Source organism: Phascolarctos cinereus, unplaced genomic scaffold (genome assembly GCF_003287225.1).
Source record: "Phascolarctos cinereus isolate Bilbo 61053 unplaced genomic scaffold, phaCin_HiC Scaffold_4;HRSCAF=312, whole genome shotgun sequence".
In the NCBI taxonomy this organism is placed as follows: Eukaryota; Metazoa; Chordata; class Mammalia; order Diprotodontia; family Phascolarctidae; genus Phascolarctos; species Phascolarctos cinereus.
This window is the reverse complement of record NW_027555847.1, coordinates 372,584,257-372,602,371: the sequence shown is the minus strand read 5'-3', so window position 1 is coordinate 372,602,371 and position 18,115 is coordinate 372,584,257. Positions and strand designations below refer to the sequence as shown.

General features: G+C 38.7%; 1 protein-coding gene, 1 long non-coding RNA gene and 1 pseudogene across 4 annotated transcripts in view; 1 reads left to right on the top strand and 2 right to left on the bottom strand.

Moving 5' to 3' along the window:
- LOC110198144 (tetraspanin-36-like) overlaps positions 1 to 12,100 on the top strand; it is a 56,468-nt gene extending 44,368 nt beyond the window's left edge. The window contains exons 4-8 of one of the 2 annotated variants that reach the window (XR_002321666.2): positions 872 to 946; positions 4,806 to 4,901; positions 6,414 to 6,566; positions 7,915 to 8,020; positions 10,765 to 10,835. Coding sequence is in view for 1 of the 2 variants with exons in the window: in XM_020972314.2 (XP_020827973.1) it covers positions 872 to 946; positions 4,806 to 4,901; positions 6,414 to 6,566; positions 10,765 to 10,848; positions 11,370 to 11,456 (495 nt within the window). In the remaining variant the exon portion in view is untranslated. Of the gene's footprint in view, positions 1 to 871; positions 947 to 4,805; positions 4,902 to 6,413; positions 6,567 to 7,914; positions 8,021 to 10,764; positions 10,849 to 11,369 lie in introns of those variants that run through there. The other variant, XM_020972314.2, reaches the window with a different exon arrangement.
- Positions 1 to 18,115, bottom strand: part of LOC144456934 (uncharacterized) — a 68,015-nt gene that overhangs the window by 49,675 nt on the left and 225 nt on the right. Inside the window, exons 2-3 of one of the 2 annotated variants that reach the window (XR_013486164.1) lie at positions 320 to 492; positions 95 to 162 (exon numbers count right to left, since the gene is read on the bottom strand). This is a non-coding gene — a long non-coding RNA (uncharacterized LOC144456934). The remainder of the gene's footprint in view (positions 1 to 94; positions 163 to 319; positions 493 to 18,115) is intronic. The other variant, XR_013486165.1, reaches the window with a different exon arrangement.
- On the bottom strand, positions 14,205 to 18,102 carry LOC144456933 (ADP/ATP translocase 3 pseudogene; annotated as a pseudogene).

Sequence of the window (18,115 nt, the reverse complement as noted above, 5' to 3'; positions counted from 1 at the left end):
TCAGCAAATTTAAAGTTTAAATTAATTTATTTAGAATTTTAAATAGTAAGGCTATACATTTAAAAGAATGGAACTTTTGTCAAATTTCACTCACCCATTCATTGTCATGGACCCAAATCTCCACTTCAGAATTTTATAGGAGACGAGGGGCAAGATAGACAGCTATAATGAAACAAAAGGGAAATTTTTCAACTGTGGCCATCAGAAACCTTAGCCAAACAATGGAGATCCTAAGATGACACATTTTTTGGAACAATTAGCAGGACGGTGACATAAAAATTAGCAGTCCCCCCCAAAATAAATCTTCTCTTGTGCTTACCTATTTCCAGTCCTGGCTGTGGCACATCTGGACATCCAGAGCAGTCTGCCTTTAATCTTTCTCCTGTGGTTTGTAGCCTGGACAGCTAGCAAACATCCCTGATCTTTGGGCTGCACATGGAAGCTGCTTGGGCCGCGGTTTCTCCACGGGGCTCAGTTGCTGTTCCAGGAAATCTAAAAACAGAGCACAGGTGCCAGAGAGCACCAAGAAAGCTTTTTTTCCTGTTCCCCAGTTTGGCAATTCAGATTGTCTGAAAAGCTCTTACTCAACAACCTCTCCATTGTATCCAGGTTCAGTTTGAGATAATTGGGCTGGGGATCACATTCTCCATGTACTTTAGATAATATGGGGACTCTCCTGACGTTGTTGTCTTTCCCTGGATGCTTTATGGCTTTATGATTAATATAGAGAGGACTGGCTTGCCTATGTGGAGAAACAATAACACACAACTTGGAAAGATAAGAATACTATCTAAATATAGGTTTTTGTGAAAGATACTGTTAGTTTCTTTACATTTTAAAATACTAAAATGTGATCTCTTTTCATTATTAGTTCCTGGCCATTCTTTTGCTGATGTTTATCACAGAAGCAGCAGCTTTTGTTTTGGGATTCATTTATCGGGAGAAGGTGAGTAGAATGCTAATATGATTAAGTGCCTATTATAGATGTAGACTTGGGGCAGCTAGGTGGACCAGTGGATAGAGCACTGAGCTTGGAATCAGAAGGACCTGATTCCAAATCCAGCCTCAGACACTTACTAGCTGTATGATCCTGAGCAAGCACATAACCCTGTTTGCCTCAGTTTCCTTATCTGTAAAATGAACTGGAGAGGGAAATGGCAAACCACTCCAGTATCTTTGCCAAGAAAACCCCAAATGGGGACATAAAGAATTGGATACGACTGAAGAAATGACTGAACAGTATTCCCCAGTGTGCTCACGGAATGTTTGTTAAGCGTCCTAAGCCCCATTTCAAGGCACCTAGAGGTTGCTTTCAAATGACTGGCTAGTGAAAGAGGTAGCACATGAGTGCTTAGCAGAAACACCAAATAACTGATGAAAGGGAGGCAGCTGTAGTCTTACAAGTCCAGAGTTTTCCTCTGAATCACTAAATATGAATCTTTCAGTGGCATATCTGTTCTTCAGTGTAATTGGACAAGCATTTATCTACTACCCTGTGTTCAGGCACTTTGCTAGGCTCTGGTCACATCAAGACACAAACCAGACAGTCTCTCTTCTCAGAAAGCTTATAGCTGACCCCCTGTATCTGAGAACTGGTATCTTTATCACCCACAATTTCCTTACCTCTGGCTAGCTAGGAGTAAATTTTAGTCCTGAAAGAACTTTACATGCCTACGTTTTCCTTTGGATGTAGCCTGGTATATACCTCTCTCTCTTTAGGCTGCATTGGTGTTTTTTAGTTATAAATTTCAAAAAGAAACTATTCCTTTTCTTGATATTATATCCCATACTTGGAGGTAAGTGGAGGGAGGGGGGGATGAGAAGATGACCTGAGAGAAGGTCAAGAGACAAAGACAGTGGGTCCTCTTAGCTATATTATGCAGACAGACATATATATGCAGTAGGGCAACTGGGGCTTTATACCAGAGCATAAATATTTAGAGAATATAAACATTTTAAATGATGGTTTTTTAGAGAATATGTAATTGGAAAATTTGTTACATTTATATTCTAATAGCACTTTCACTCCTTTAGCATCATAAAACTAGTTTAGCAAGATTTATTGATTAAACTAGGAAGCTACCAGATGGCATGCTTCCTCCTTCTGACAGTAGCACACTGCATCTGCCCTTCCCTGGCTCTTCCCATATCCGATTTCTCTTTCTCTCTAGGCAATGGCCTTCTAATCAATGGCCTCACAATGTCCTAGGGTCTTTGTCTCTCCTTCTCAAGGTTCAATATCCCAAGGTCTCCTTCTTGCCCCCTCCCACTTATTCCCACTGATTTGAGGGCATGTTTAGTGCGGTAGCCCTGAATGTTAGAATTACTAGCTACAACTCTTTTACCTATTTATTTAAAAAATTTTTATAGGCCTCTCATTTTTATATCATCTTCATTTCAGAATATATTTTCCCTTTCCTCTTTCCCTTACCCCGTGAGCCAATCATTCTTTGTAATAAAGACTTTTAAAAGGAGGAGGGAAAAAGTGGTTTAGTAAAACTAACCAGCTAGGTGGCTCAGTAGATAGAGCACTGGGCCTGGAATAAGGAAGATTTAAGTTCAGTAGCCTCAGACACTTACTAGCTGTGTGACCCTGGGCAAATCACTTAACCTTTGTTTGCCTCAGTCCACTGGAGAAGGAAATAGCAAACTGCTCCAGTATCCTTACCCAGAAAAACCCACGGACCATATGGCAAAAGTTGAATACGACTGAACAACAACAAAAACCAAGCAATACACATCAATTGAATCTGAGAGACTGTGATATTCTACACTTGTAGGCCCCTGTCTTTTCAAAGAAGAAAGTGGAGTATATTTTGTCAGCTCTTCTCTCAAGCCAAGTTTCTTGGAGATTATAATATTAATGTTCAGTTTCTTTTCTTGTCATTGTTCTATCCATTTAGATTGCTGTAGTCATCTTGCATAATTTTTTCCCTAGTTTTTCTTACTTCACTTTGCAATCAGTATATGTCTTCCTGTACTTCTCTGAATTCTTCATATGAATAATTTCTTTTGGTACTATAATATTCCATGACATTCCATCCACATCCAATGTCCTCTTCCCAATCCTCATTCTCCTTGATCTTTCTGCAGCCTTGGACATTGTTGATCACTCTTCTTTCTCTCCTCATTCTCCTTCTACCTATCTGACTGCTCCTTCTCTGTGTCCTTTGCTGGATCCTCTCCCAGATCACACCCTCTAATTGTAGCTGTTCCTCCGAGTTCTGTCTGGGGTCCTCTTCTCTTCTCCCTCTATGTTACTCCTCTTGGTGATCTCATCAGCTCCCATGGCTCTAATTGCCATCTCTATGTAGATAACTCTCAAATCCACCTATCCTGGCCAAAACTCTCTGCTGACTTTCAGTCTCACGTCTCCAACTGCCTTTCAGATATCTCCATCTGGATGTCCAGTAGACATCTTAAACTCAACATGTCCAAAACTGAACTCATTCTTTTTCCCCTTAAATTCTTCCCCACTCCCCATTCCGCTTCCTTATTACTAAAGAGGACAACACCATTTTTCCAATGTCTTAGGTTCACAACCTAGGAGTCATCCTGGACTCCTCATTATCTCTTAAACCCTCCACCACCCTCCCCTGCCCCAACACACACACACACACACACACACACACACACACACACACACACACATCCAAGCTGTTGCCAAGGCCTGTCGATTTCACTGCTGCAACATCTCTGGAATACGCCTCCTTCTCTTTCCTCTGACATTGCCAGGACTCTAATGCAGGGGTGTGTGTGTGGGGGTGTCTACCTGCCTCTAGTCTCTCTTTTTTTCCAGTTCATCCTCCATTCAGCCATTAAATTGATTTTCCTAAAATTCAGGTCTGATCATCTCTCACACACACACCCTACTCAGTAAATTCCAGTGGCTTTCTATTGCCTCTAGGATCAAATACAAAATGCTCGGTTTGGCTTTCAAAGCCCATTATAACCTCACCCCCTCCCACCTTTCTAGTCTTACTCCTCAACACATACTCTTCCATCCTGTGACACTGATCTCCTGGCTGTTCCATGAACAAGGTACTCCCATCTCTAGGCATTTTCTCTGGCTGTCCCTCATGCTCCCCCTCTTCTGCTCTGCTTAACTGATCTCTCTGGCTTTCTGTAATTCCCAAGTAAAATCCCTTCTTTTATTGGTAGCCTTCCCTAACCCCTCTTCATTCTAGTGCCTTCCTTCTGTTAATTACTTCCTATTTATCCTGTAAGTAGCTTATTTCTACATAATTGTTTGCTTGTTGTCTCTTCCATTAGATTGTAAGCTTCTTGAGGACAGGGCTGATCTTTTACTTCTTTTTGTATCCCCAGTGCTTAGCACAATGCCTGACACATAGTACGTGCTTAATAAATGCTTATTAATTGATTTATTCAAGTACCACAATTTGTAGCCATTTTATCACTGATGGGGCATCCGAGGTTCCTTCTATCTCTTAAGTCCTAGGAACCTATGAAATGCTTTTACAAGGCACTATGTTAGGATATGTGCTAACTGATGAAGATATAAGTACATACGTAATCCTGTTAGGGATGGGAGAGATTTTACCTCTTAAATACTGACATGACTCCTGAATTTTATCACAAGAATTACCTAACTTTTTCCTGATCTGAGTCTTGAGAGGCTACTTTATGATAATTGATATAATTAAACAAGTGTTATTTTGTAATAAGAGCATACAAATATTTTTGTTTGTCCATAAAGGTATGTGTGTTTATATAACTATATCTATATAGCTATAGATATATACACACACATATATGTATATACACACATATATTTTAAATTTCAGGTAGTGGCAGAGGTACAAGAGAATATGGATGAACTCTTTCAGACATATGGTAAGGAAAAGCCAGAGACAGAGATGGTGGATTTCTGGCAATCTCAGGTGTGTAACTGATAAGTAATTAATAATAATAATAATTATTGACTAATCTGTTTTTAAGCTATCTTACAAGGTATATGGGATGTTCTAGAAGTCTTAGTGTAGTTTTCAGCTATTGATAGTTAAAAACTGCACTAAGAAAAACATTAGCATTTGGTTCTTACCAAAAGATTAAGAAACTTATACTAATGTAAAGTTTTTGAAATTTTTAATCTCTTCTTATTTGCAGATGAATAAAAACTGACTAAATCTTGCTTTAGTATGTTCTTCAAGGATCTCTGGTTTCATCCCTCTGCTGGTGAAAATTGCAGGGCCTCTACACTAGTAGACAGACTTCCTGAGTTGCTGTGCCTGAAAATACTTATCATTTGTTGGTTAATCCTCTGGTGATCCTAGTCTGTCCTCACCTAGCTAGGCTGGTCCTGAACTTGTACCCTTCCATTTTGGTTGGACTTACCAGACCGTGCTCTTTAGGCATACCCAACGTTGTAGGACCCAGAGACACCTCTGGGCCTCACAGTAGTTGGATTTTTTTTCAATCAACAATTATTTATTGATCATTTCCATACCTACCACTATACAAAATGCTGTGAAGAATACAGCTCCTACCTTTAAACCCTTAGGACTCTTCCCCTATGAGTTTCATTTCCAAGAGCCCGTGCTTTACAAAGTGCCAAAGTTCAGATTTGGTACTACCCAGAACACATAAAACACTAACACAGTCTAGTTCCCTAGAATTTTGCCCCTATCTACATCTGATTTCTGAATAATGTGGTTTGTTCACTCTCGTATATTGATCTCAATTTGACATATTTCAACAAATAAGCACCATCAGGTAAATTTTAAGTCAGACAGAGAATTAATAAGAGTTCTAGGGTATTCTCTGGGGCACTCAAAATGCTTCTTTTAAGGCACCTTGAAGTGCCTACTAGTTTAATTAAATTTTATCTTCATGATAAAAAACCAGGATTAGGTAGAATTGTACATATTGATTCTACTTTTGTCCCATTTGAGGATCTTAGGTAATTTATTGCTATATTTTCTTGTGTCTGTAATGGTATGTATATATGTACATATGTGTGTATGTATATATATTCTTGTATGTATATATACATTATATGTATGTGTATATGTATACATACACACACACACACACACACACACACACATATATTCTTATTTAACTATAGAGGAAGCTTAGATAAGTAGATAAATGGCCCTTAGAGTCAAGGAAACCTAGAACCTCACCTCTGACACATATTGGACCTGCAACCCTGGGCAAGTAGCTTAACATTTCGATGACCCAGGAAACCATCTTAAGATTATTAAGTGGCAGAACACTGGCTAACCTGCATTGATAGGGGAAATTTCTTACAAATCCAGGTCCCTTCTCCCTTCCTTCCAAGAAAGCAATTTATTAATGATTTCAGATGTAGGAAGTGGTAGCATTTGCTTTTAAAAATTATTTGAGGGTACATTTCTAAAGAAAATTAACTGCTTTTCATTCTATTTCAGTTTCGATGCTGTGGTGTGAAGAACTACACCGATTGGGTTAATAGAGATTGGTTCAACCGCACCGGAAACAACAGTGTCCCTCAGAGTTGCTGCAAACAAGAATTTAAGAACTGTAGTGGACTCCTCAGTGAGCCTCAAGAACTGAATACAGTGGTAAGGCTCACCTTGAACAATCCATAAAGGATATTTCTCTTATTTTAGCTTTTTCCTGAAATAGTGATAGACCTGATTTTTTTTTGGTGAGGGGGTAGGGAGGGAAGAGTTGTACTACCTGTAACTTCTCTGATATAGGAAATTTCCCTTTGAAGAAACTCCTTATATCAGTGCATACTGGCAACAGTTTGGGAATGTATAGTCCTAGAGAGTTGCCTGGGCATGGAGAGATTAAGTGACTTGCCTTTGGTCATAGGTCAGGTTTCAGGGATCTGACTCTGGAACTCAGGTCTTCCTGACTCTGAGGCCAGCTCTTCTTCCTTTATGCTTTGAAGCTTCTCAGTGAACCTGATTTTATATGTCGATCTAATTTGGCCATTTCTGTATGTGGGCAGATGATCAATAAGGAAACTATAAAATGCCACCATAAAGGATTGGTGTTGTGGATTCTATATGTATTCCCTGAACCCAACAGGGAAAGCTGTAAAAGCCTTTATAGAGTTAGAAAAAATACAGTTTATCATCTTGCATATGATTTGTAACTTCCATAGTGTTAATATTTACCCATAGGCAAAGATCCTCTGAAGTTCTATGGAATGGTTAATATGAATCAAGAATGTGCCCTGTTCTACCAGAAGGGTCATAAATTGTAGGAGATTTTGTAAAACAGAGAAACATTCTTAGACATCAGACTCCTCTTCTCCTCAATACACATCACTATATTATGACACTTACACTACTGCACTGTTGGCTAAAAGAGTGAATAGGATTGCTTCTGAGCCTGCTTCAATAACTTCCTAAGAGATGATATAGGTTTTGGAGAGAAGTTTCTTTATTTTTAAATATTTTTTATTCCAAACTTAAATACCCCTCAAAAGGAGCACTTTTTGTATACATAGCAGAACACAAAAGGGTATTCTACATGAAATTTAGAAATCATGAATCTCCATTTCATATGCTTGCTTTTTTTCCCTCTCAAGTATATAGTAAATTCTGCATGATACTTTCCATACTATCCTGCTTATCTTTACTTATTTCCAAACTTCCTATTGTTTTCATCTGCGTATTTAAAAAAAAAAAGTTATAGCGGCCTTGTTTTTTTGTCATCTCTGTTGCTAAGCCCTCTCTCCCTTTTAATTCCTCCCTCCCATTAAAAACTGAGAGAAAGAAAAAGAGAAGCTTGTATCAAACACAGCCAAGAAAAATTAATCCATGCAGTGATCATGTCCAAAAGTGCATATCTTTTTCTACACCTTATTAAAATCTATCACATTTTTATCAGGATATGTGGCTCTTCATTGCTTTGATCAGAGTTCTGAAGTCTTTCAAATTTGTTTTTCTTTATAAGGTTGCTGTGCTTGTATAAATGGTGCTCTGGGCTCTGCTCACTTCACTCTGCATCAGTTTATACTACCCAGGATTCTGTGAAATCATCTTTTTTGTCATTTCTTATGGTAAGGTTATATTCTATTAAAATAGTTATCTGTAAGGCAATTGAAGGCACCCCTTCAATTCTAGTTCTTTTCTTTTTCTCTTTTCAGTGCCCCCTTTTTAGGATCAGATGTATTTCTATACCAACCTGTGTGCATATGAGTGTGTGCAAGCCTTGAATGTTTGAGAAAAGTGATGTTCATCTGATGTCCACTCTTCCCTGACCCCCCTGCACACATCTCAATTATGAGAAATAACAAGTCCCACCTCCTTCTTCTCCCTTCTGACTCTAGTTGTAATGTAGCTTTATCCTTCCTTCTCTTTTCCTTTTAAAAACCCTTATAACAAAACCAATCCACCTTCATATCATTAACACAAACAAAATACTCCACTGCCTAAAGTTCTGAGTGATGCTTGTTTCTTCTCTTATTAAAATGTTAGCACAACAGCCTCATACAACTCCTTCCGATTGCCCCAGGAAATTTACCTTCCTAGGTTTTTCTGGATTCGTGTTTGTATTTCAAAGTTCCTACTCAGCTCTGGTCTTCTCATCAGAAATGCTTTTAAAGTTCTTTATTCCACTAAAGGTTCATTTCCCCCCTATAGGATCATACTTAGCTTTTCAGGGTAAGTTATTCTCGGTTGTAAGGCTCTATCTTTTGTCATTTGGAATATGATATCCTATATCTTCTCTTATTTTTTGTATATGCTGCTAGTTCTTATGTGATCCTGATTGTTGTTCCTTGGTACTTGAACAGTTTCTTTCTGCGTGGCTTGTAGTACAGCTATCCCTTCCACATCTTGACTTTTCCCATCGAGGTTTCCATATATCACAGGTTGGCATAAGAAATTAGATGGGAATTTTTGGGGAGTTTTGCAGAAGTTGCAGACAACAAAGGCCAAAAGATGACACAGAAAAAAGTTTAGAAACTCAGAAATGCATAAAATATATGTATAGTATTGTATAATATCAACCCAAATTTTACAGTAAAGTACTGTGAAACACCTCATTAAAGAAAAAAAAATAATTCAGACTTCTCTAGTACCAAAGGGACAGCCAAAAAATTTTATATAGATTTTTCCAGATTGCGGGGGAGGGTGGGGGATGGCACTGTGTCCCTAGCCAAGATGTGGAAGAGATAACTATTTTTTTTTCTTTAACATGGGAGCTCTGGGTTTTAACTATGACATTCCTGGAAATTTTCCCTTTGAGATTTCCTTCAGGAGGTGATCAGTGGATTCTATCTTTACTTTTTCCTCTGCCTTTAATACAGGGGGTCTTATCCTGTGGTCTATGAACTTGTTTTGTTTTTTACTATTTTGATAACTGTATTTCAGTAAAGTTAGTTTCTTTTGTAATCCTATGTATTTTATGCATTTTAAAACATTCTGAGAAGGCTTCACCAAACTGTCAGACAGGTCCACAATACAAAATAGGGTTTAAAAACTCCTAATGGATTTTGGTGGTTTTCATTGTTTCTTGAAATATATTGCCAAGCTTTTAGAAAAAAATTTATCATTATCTCAGGGAGTCTTAAATTATCTCTCATTGTTTTCCAAGTCAATTGCTTTTGATATCAGATATCTTCTCTTTTTTTTTAACTTGATTTTAACTTGATTGTGTGGAATCATCAATTCCTCTTTGATCTGTTCTAGTTTTTAAGGATTCCATTTTTTGTGTAAGATTTACCACTCTGTCTTTTAAGCTATTTATTATCCTTCTAACTATTTCCTCCAGAAGTTTTTTCCATTTTTTATTTCTTGCTCAATTTCTGCTCACTGTGGTCCTTGTAGAAAATCTGTTTTTTCCTTTAAGTATCTATTTGCATACTTAACACAACAACCAATCAAAAGCAACAGGCATGGGTAACTAACAAAGCAAAGTTAGCTAGCTACAAAAATAATGTTACCAGTGTGTGTGTGTGTGTGTGTGTGTGTGTGTGTGTGTGTGTGTGTGTGTGTGTGTGTGTGTATGAAATACAGGTTTACACATTAGCATATACACAAAACAACTAAAAACAGACATTGCTATGGTATATAAAAGAACCTAGTATAATAACCATAATAGCAAAACATGAAACAAGCATACTCCATCATGCAGTAATTCACATGGCAGTAAACATATGTAATTGTATTCAAGACACATTTCACATGAGTAATCTCTAGTCTTACTGCCTAGATACACGTGTAACTACAGCTTCAGATTTGCCTGTAACATCATAACTTGGCCTAGGGATTGTCAGATAGACCTAGTTCTCTTGTCAACGACTGATCTCTCTAGACCAGAGCTAGTAGTTGGTATGAACTAACCATGAGGATCATTATCATAGACTTGTGTCTCCACATCAGTGCTGGCAGCCTCGTCAGGTTGTCTGTCATCATATTACTGCTTCATGGGTTGAATTTCTGCCCCAGGAGAGTCTGTATCAGTTTCAGCCAGGGAAAGGAGCTGGTCTGGGTTCCATTCTCTTGCCTTGTAATAATACACACAATCTCCTGCATTGGATGCATCGCTTTCAGTGCCTATATCTGTGTCAGAAAGTCTGTACATCTGATGAAGGAGTCCCATACCAATGGGCTTTGGGGCTCAGGTTATACCTTGTTATGTATATTCCAGTTAAACAGAAGTATGCTGTATTTTAATGTAATGTAGGGGCTTTGATTTTGCCACATACTGAAGCATCCACAGGGCAATGTGGAGATTTAGGGGAATGCCTTGGGTGTGCCTTCAGTCCTTCTAGGTATTTAAATTTTTTCTTCTCACTAGGGTTGCGCTGGGTTAATGGAATTACGAATAAAGGAACTTATCAATTACATCATGATTGTCATCCTAAGATTTGCTGTTGTAAAGGTATTTACTTGAATTTTCCAGATGAATCTTCTCCAGAAGTACTTATTCAGAATTGCAACCAAGGTGTTATGACTAGAATATTGCCCAGGATTCAGGATTTGGGGCCTGCCTCCATCCCGTGGTCGTCCACAAACCACTGTTCCCATGCTATGTACTTCCGGTTTCCCTCATTGTCTTAGTATCATAAGGTGCCCATCTTCCAAGGCTCACCTTCCCTGCCAAACTCCATTAGGCTATACTCTAATACTTACGATAAAGAATAATGAGTGCCTGGATTAAGAATCAGGATGAAGGATAAATCTTTAAAATAAATACTGTATAGAATATCATAGTAGGAGTTAGCAGCAGTGAGAATATATCAGAAGAGATAGGCAAGTAACTCTCAAAAATCCTGCAGTTCAGACAGGAAGCTGAGCAGTTCAGATGATAAGGGTTCCTGGAGGAGAGAGGAGATCTTTCTTTGGTGTGTTCACTTTAAAAAGAGGTAAATGATTCTCTGAGAAAATCCTTTTCTTTTCCAGTTTTTTGGAATGCTGAGCATCTTGGTGATTACATGCAGGCAAGAAGAGAATGCCTACCAACCCTTGAACTCAGGAGTGTTTGCTTGAAAAGAGATGAGCAAATGAAACTTCACTGAATCATTCAAACAGAAGTGGCTTTTACAGACTGACCCCAAAGAATATTAAAACCCTGTGGATAAATATTTTTATTCATATGGACTGAAGATGATAAGCTCTGGAATTTGTCATTCTTACCATTCTGTTCTCCCATACCACTCTGACACACAATCAGCAATATATGAGAAATAGGACTTGATTAATTGAATCTACATCTAAGTCACCTAGAAATTAATATCCTGTAAAAATACCACATTAATAGGGGACAGTTAGTTCCACGGGAGCAGTGCTATAAATGAGTGTCAGATGGAATGTAGGAAATTTGGGCCTTGATGGTAGAATTTTATTATTATATATTGGTTACAACAACTTTATGACTGTACTGCTGCTTAGCTTTTGAAATTATGAGATATTTCAACTGTATCTGGGCTTAAGTTGGCATGCCACACACCTAATTGGGTTGTTTTGGTTGCTTAAAACACTAAATTAAGGTATAACAAAATTGATTGTTAAAATGCTAACCTAACTGTGGTTTGATTCAGCTGTATTTTTTTGACAAGATTATCGCTTACTAATGTACCTCGTTGTGAAAGCCATGCCCAGCTCATAATAAACAAACTTTGTTTTCTTCCTTATTTAAATTCCATGGGTTTCTCTGATAAAAAGTATGTGTCACAGAATGACAGATCACAAAAAAAAGCTGATTGGTCTTTAATTTTTGTTCTCTCTGGTCATAAAATCTTAACACATTTAATACCATGATTTTATGATCTGGGCCAGCTAGTTGGTGCAGTAGATAGAGCACTGGCCCTGGAGTCAGTAGGACCTGAATTCAGATTTGGCCTCAGACACTTACTAGCTGTGTGACTCTGGATAAGTCACTTAATCCAATTGCCTAAAAAAAAAAAAAGACTTCATTGTCCTGGAGCTGCTCATTTTAAAATCATCTCTGGCCACACATTTCCCACAAATGATCTATCAGTTCAACAAAGGTTGGATTATAATTCTCTACCCAAGAAAACTGTTTAGAGATATAGCATTCCAAGAGGTTCAAGGATGTCAAAGAAAACACCTCCAACTTGGTGGCGTAAATAAATATTATTTTGCAGTTACTGAATACACTGTTTGTATAAGGAAAACACCTTTGGAAGAGAAGCCATTTTTAGATCTCTAGTAAATGTGCATTTTCAAATTCAGGTTAGGCCAGTGAATTGACCAGCATCATTGCCTAGGGAGTGGTGCCAGACCTCTGCTATTGGTGCTTTGGATTCTATAACATAAGGAAAGAAGAGAAAATATCAGGGAGATCTCAGGCAGAAATTTCAGCAATGGAACTTTGATGAACTCTTCTAGTGAAGGGGACTTTATCTTTTTAACTGGTACTTCAGATTGATCATTTGGTTTATCTGGGGTGTGTGCGACAGGAGAGGGTTCATTTTTATGGGATGGGATGTATTTTGTATAGCCCAATACCTGTAGGCTATCTTTCTGTACGGTGGTTCTTCCATTTTCTCTGATTATTACCCTGTTCACAATTATATTTTGATTATTATGATGATCATAATATCAATATTATATTATCCAAAAGACAATGTGGGAGTCTTATTTCTCTTAGGTTTGGATATCTTAAGGTTTTTTCCATGCTAAGACTCTAGAGGAATTGTTTTATAAGCTCATACACTTATTGTTTGGCCAGAGATTTGACTTTCTGCCCCTTGTTAGTGACTACAGGAAATGAAAGCATTTCAGGGACTCTTTTCATGGCTCTCTGGTTAGTCAGTTTTTCATTCAGTCTTTAGACTCTTGACCACTTCTTTGACTCTCCTCTCCTCTGAATGATCACTTCTTGTTCTTTAACTTTAAGCCAATTATTAGAATTAGTCCTTTCCTCCTATGTAGTTTCTGCAACAGCAGGTTTTTCTTCAGATTCTGAAGATCTTTCATATTTTCTTGCTCTCTTGGACACCCTGGCTTGTTGGAGTTAGAGACAGAAAAGCCTAGGCTTTTCTTGCCTTTCTCCAAACCACATTTTTTTTTCTTTTTGGTTCTACTTTTTTTTTTCTGATGAAACATTTTTTTCCAATGGTTGACTAAATAACATCCTCAGCAACAATGTTTCCTAAAACTGTTCACATTTTTTCCATTAAGAGATCCAAATGTTCAAATTCGGTAGTCTCTTCAATGATTTTGTAATTTTTTAGGAATTCTATGCCTTTCTCAGTTGATCATTCAATTTCAAGACCCTTCTAACAAGGCTTTCAGCTTTTGCCATTGCTAGAAAGCCCCTTATGAGTTCCTGTAGGAAAGAACTAGACAGAGGCAGCCCCTAGAATATCCCATAACTTCCAGAACTACACTCTCTTCACATCAGAGACAGAACATAATAAAAGATTTGGGAATTTTGCATTTCAGAAGGAGCTGTGATAGGGGAGAACTGCCCTGATACAAGCTGGCCCTTCTGAAACTGTGTGAAGAGATGCTATCTGGGAACCCTGCCATAAAGGTAAAGAGGCTCACTACTAATTTTTGGAAAAGGGCTGACCACTGGAGGAGTGAGCCCAACCAAAATCTTTGTTCAAGGTTAGTCTCATTTGTTCTATCATTCTCTAATTCAGCTTTCATCCCACCACCACTAGAATATTTCTTTTCTTTTTGAGTCTTCTATGTATTTATTGTTTTACAGCAGAATGCTCAACATAGATCATCGTAACTGCCAAATATATAGTGCTTAAGTACAAATGGGAGATATGATTTAAAATAAATACTTAAACACAAATTTATGGTCCTACTAAAGAACATTTAAACTAGATGGTCCACATTGATCTGCCTCCTTGTTATTTTCCCAAAAACCAAAAGAATCAATATACTGAATCATCATCAGTTCCTCTTGTGTGAACAATGGATCACAATAAATGAGTCCTTTTTTCTATTAGCTCTTCCTGGCTCCTCTACAAACATGATCTGGCCTGCATTAAAAAAAAAAAACCAAACCAACAGGAATTTCTTGAAGTCAGTGATCCAAAATGCTAAGTATGGTAATGATCTATATTCACTGGTTCCATTTTTAGTTAGGATGTACTTAGATTACTTTCTTCAATTCATCATACAGGATAAGCACTAAAGTTCCACCCATGCCTCTAAAAACATCAGACCAGGCACCCTAGAAGAAAGCCTTGCCACTCTCATCTTTAGCAATCTTTCCCCCAACAGTCTGTTGTCCCAGCATACGAGGCATCAGCTCCTTTGTACCCAGACTGCATCATCATTCACTGCCTTACTATATCAAAGGGATAGGAGACCATACCTGCCACAGCAGTCACTGTTTGTGCAATCAACCAACCTATCACAATGTGAGTGTTCTTCAGTTCTGGGAGCATGCCTTTTGCTGTATCGTGGATTCCAAAGTAAGCTGCTATAGCTAATAATAACCTGCACTGAGACATTAAAACCTTGATACAAGCTAGAAATTCCATCAAATTTGGTGATTTTCAAGAGGCAGTCTCCCAGGCCTTTGAATTCTCTCTCAGTGCCAGATTTCCCAACATCAGCTGCCAAGTGGGTTCTCACAAAATCCAAGGGGTAGACAAAGCAGAGAGAAGCGGCCCCAGCTGCACCACCAGAGGCAGGACTGCCAGCAAAATGCCTCCAGAACTGTGTGTGCTTTGTGTTCCCCAAACACCTGCTTGTAATCATCCTTAAAGGCAAAGTTTAAGGGCCTGGGTGGGGGAAATATCTGATGACATTTGCCAACTTACCCTGACAGAAGGAAAACACCCCGTTTTCCTTTAGAATTTGGACTATACAATCCATTATGCCTTTGTACTACTTATCAGCAGCAATTTGTTTACTTGCGTGCTGCACATGCAATAGTAGTTTGACTCTCTTGATGGTGCTCACTGAAGTCTTGGAAACAGAGCCTCGATGCCACAGGCCAGGAAGTCCTTGGCAAAGGAGATGGCCTGTTCCATCATGGTTACAGAGGGGGAAGATGTTGGAGTTGGAGGAAGAGGGCCAGTGAGAGAGGGCTGAAAGCTGGGGAACTCGTTGCTGCCTGCACAGCCCCTTGCTACAGAGAGGACCAAAAGGCCGGAATAAATATTTCTTAAGTGTAGATGTGGCCATGTCTGATAAAGATCTCATATATAGGGAACTGAGCCAAATCTATAAAAATAAGAGCCATTCCCCAAGTGATAAATGGTCAAAGGATACGAACTGGCAGGTTTCAGAAGAAGAAATCAAAGCTATCAAGTCATATGGAAAAATGCTCTAAATCACTATTGGTAGAGAAATGCAAATTAGAACAACTCTGAGGTACCACCTCATACCTATCAGGCTGGCTAACATGACAGAAAAAGAAAATGACAAATAATGGAGAGGATGTGGAAAAATAGGGACACTAATACACTGCTGATGGAGTTGTGAAGTGGTCTGACCATTCTGCAGAACAATTTGGAACTATGCTCAAAGGGTTATAATACTGTTCATACCCTTTGACCCAGGAATACTACTACTCTGTCTGAATCCCAAAAAGATCAAAGAAAAAGGGAAAGGGAGCTATTTGTACAAAAATATTTATAGTGGCTCTTTTTGTGGAATTGGAAATTGAGGGGATGACCGTCAATTGGGAAATGGCTGAACAAACTGTGATATATGATTGTGATGGAATATTACTGTGCTGTAAGAAATGATAAAAAGGGTGATTCCAGAGAAAACCAGGAAGACATGTATAAACTCATGCAAAATAAAGTGACTAGAACCAGGAGAACATTGAACACAGTAACAGCAATATTATAAAGATGATCAACTGTGAAAGATTTAGCTACTCAGATCAAGACAATTCCAAAGGACCCATAATGAAAAATGCTATCCCCCATTAGAGGTATTTTGCATGACCTCACATGTGTAATTAAAATCACAATGTTTGCTTTCTAAGGAGTGGGGATGGGTGGAAGAGAGAGAATTTGGAACTCAAAATTTTAAAAAATAATTATTACAAATGTTTTATGTGTAATTCAGAAATATTTAACAAAATAAATAAAAATAATTTAAAAAAATATATGAATGACCAAATTGGTTCAGATGTTGGAGGGGGAATTCCTAGTCAGTTATAGGTGGAAGTTGATGGTCATTGAGGTCCCTTAAAACAGGGTGTGCTGGAGCCAGCTCTAACAAGTGTGTATTTGTTGTTCAATCATTTTCTACTTCTGTCTGACTCTTCCTGACCCCATCTGGGGTTTTCTTGGCAAAGATACTGGAGTAGTTTGCCATTTCCTTTTCCAGCTTATTTTTTAGAGATGAGCAATTTGAGGCAAACAGGATTAAGTGACTTGCCCAGAGTGACACTGCTATTAAGTGTCTGAGGTCACATTTGAACCCAGAAAGATATCTTCCTAATTCCAAGCCCAGAGCTCTATCCACTGAGCCACCTACCTTCCCCAACAAGTTTGTATAAGAGCCCTTAAATTTTCAGTGTGAGCATTTACATCTCAAAAATCAGCTAAAGCTCCAGATTAAAGCTTGATTTATTGCTTTGTAGATTGTCTGGACTTAAGAAAGTGTTAATAATGCAAATTAAACTTAAAAGTGTCTCTCTGTGTGTACACACACACACACACACACACATATATATACATTTTCACCTGGCTGCACCATTCTTGGGACTTACTTTGACTTTTTCACCATGCCCAGGAAGCTTATTAGTGGAATAATCTCATCATCCAGTAAAAGATCTCGTCCGCCTTGGGACAAGACTGAGGGGTTGTGCCATGAACTCCAAACCTCTGTTTAAGCAGAGACTCTCAGCTCAGAACATTTCTCACCTGATTGAACTGATTTCTCTTGACTTTTTTTTTTAACCATACGAAGAGTGAAACAACTTTTCATTCCTTCCCTTCACCCCTAAAGCCTTCTCACTTTCCTTTTGTGCTTTCTCTCTCACCCCTCGTTGATTTTAACCAACTTGACGGTAGGAACCGTTTTTTTGGTTTGTTTGCATTCCCAGTGCTTAGCATAGTAGGCACTTAATAAATGTTTACCAGTTATTGCCTATGATCTCATTTGAGCCTCACAACATCCCTACTTGTAACTCCAATATTTTCTAATTTGGAAAAATAAGCAATGCCCCTGGGTGTGGGGTGGGGGCCACAACCTCGGGGAGGAGACTGAGGATAGGTGGGTGGTGGTTTAGGGGGCTGGGAGACTGCCTAGAGCACCTGGGCCCTGGAACAAGGAGTACCTTTCAGGCACAACAGCATTAAACACTTATCTGTTGGTAAGCTTTTATTAAGCACCACTATGTACCCAGGCACTGCTAAGCGCTTTCGGCAAACGGCAGTGCCTGCTCTCAAGGAGCACACAGCCTAATCCGGGAAACAACTTGCAAACGACTGCGAACAAACAGGTTGACGGGACATAATCAGCAGAGGAAAAGGACTGGCATTAATCGGGACCAGCAACGGCTTCTTGTAAAAAGTGAGATTTTTAGCTGGGACTAGAAGGAAGCCAGCAAGGCTTCCATCTGTAGCTAACTAATGCAGCCCTGCCCGCTCGTTTCAAGTCCGCAGGGGTCGGCATGGACAAAATAAAGCTCATATCCAAACACTGAGCATGCCCTAAACACTAAGGGTCAAGAGTGACGTCATAGATCCCGC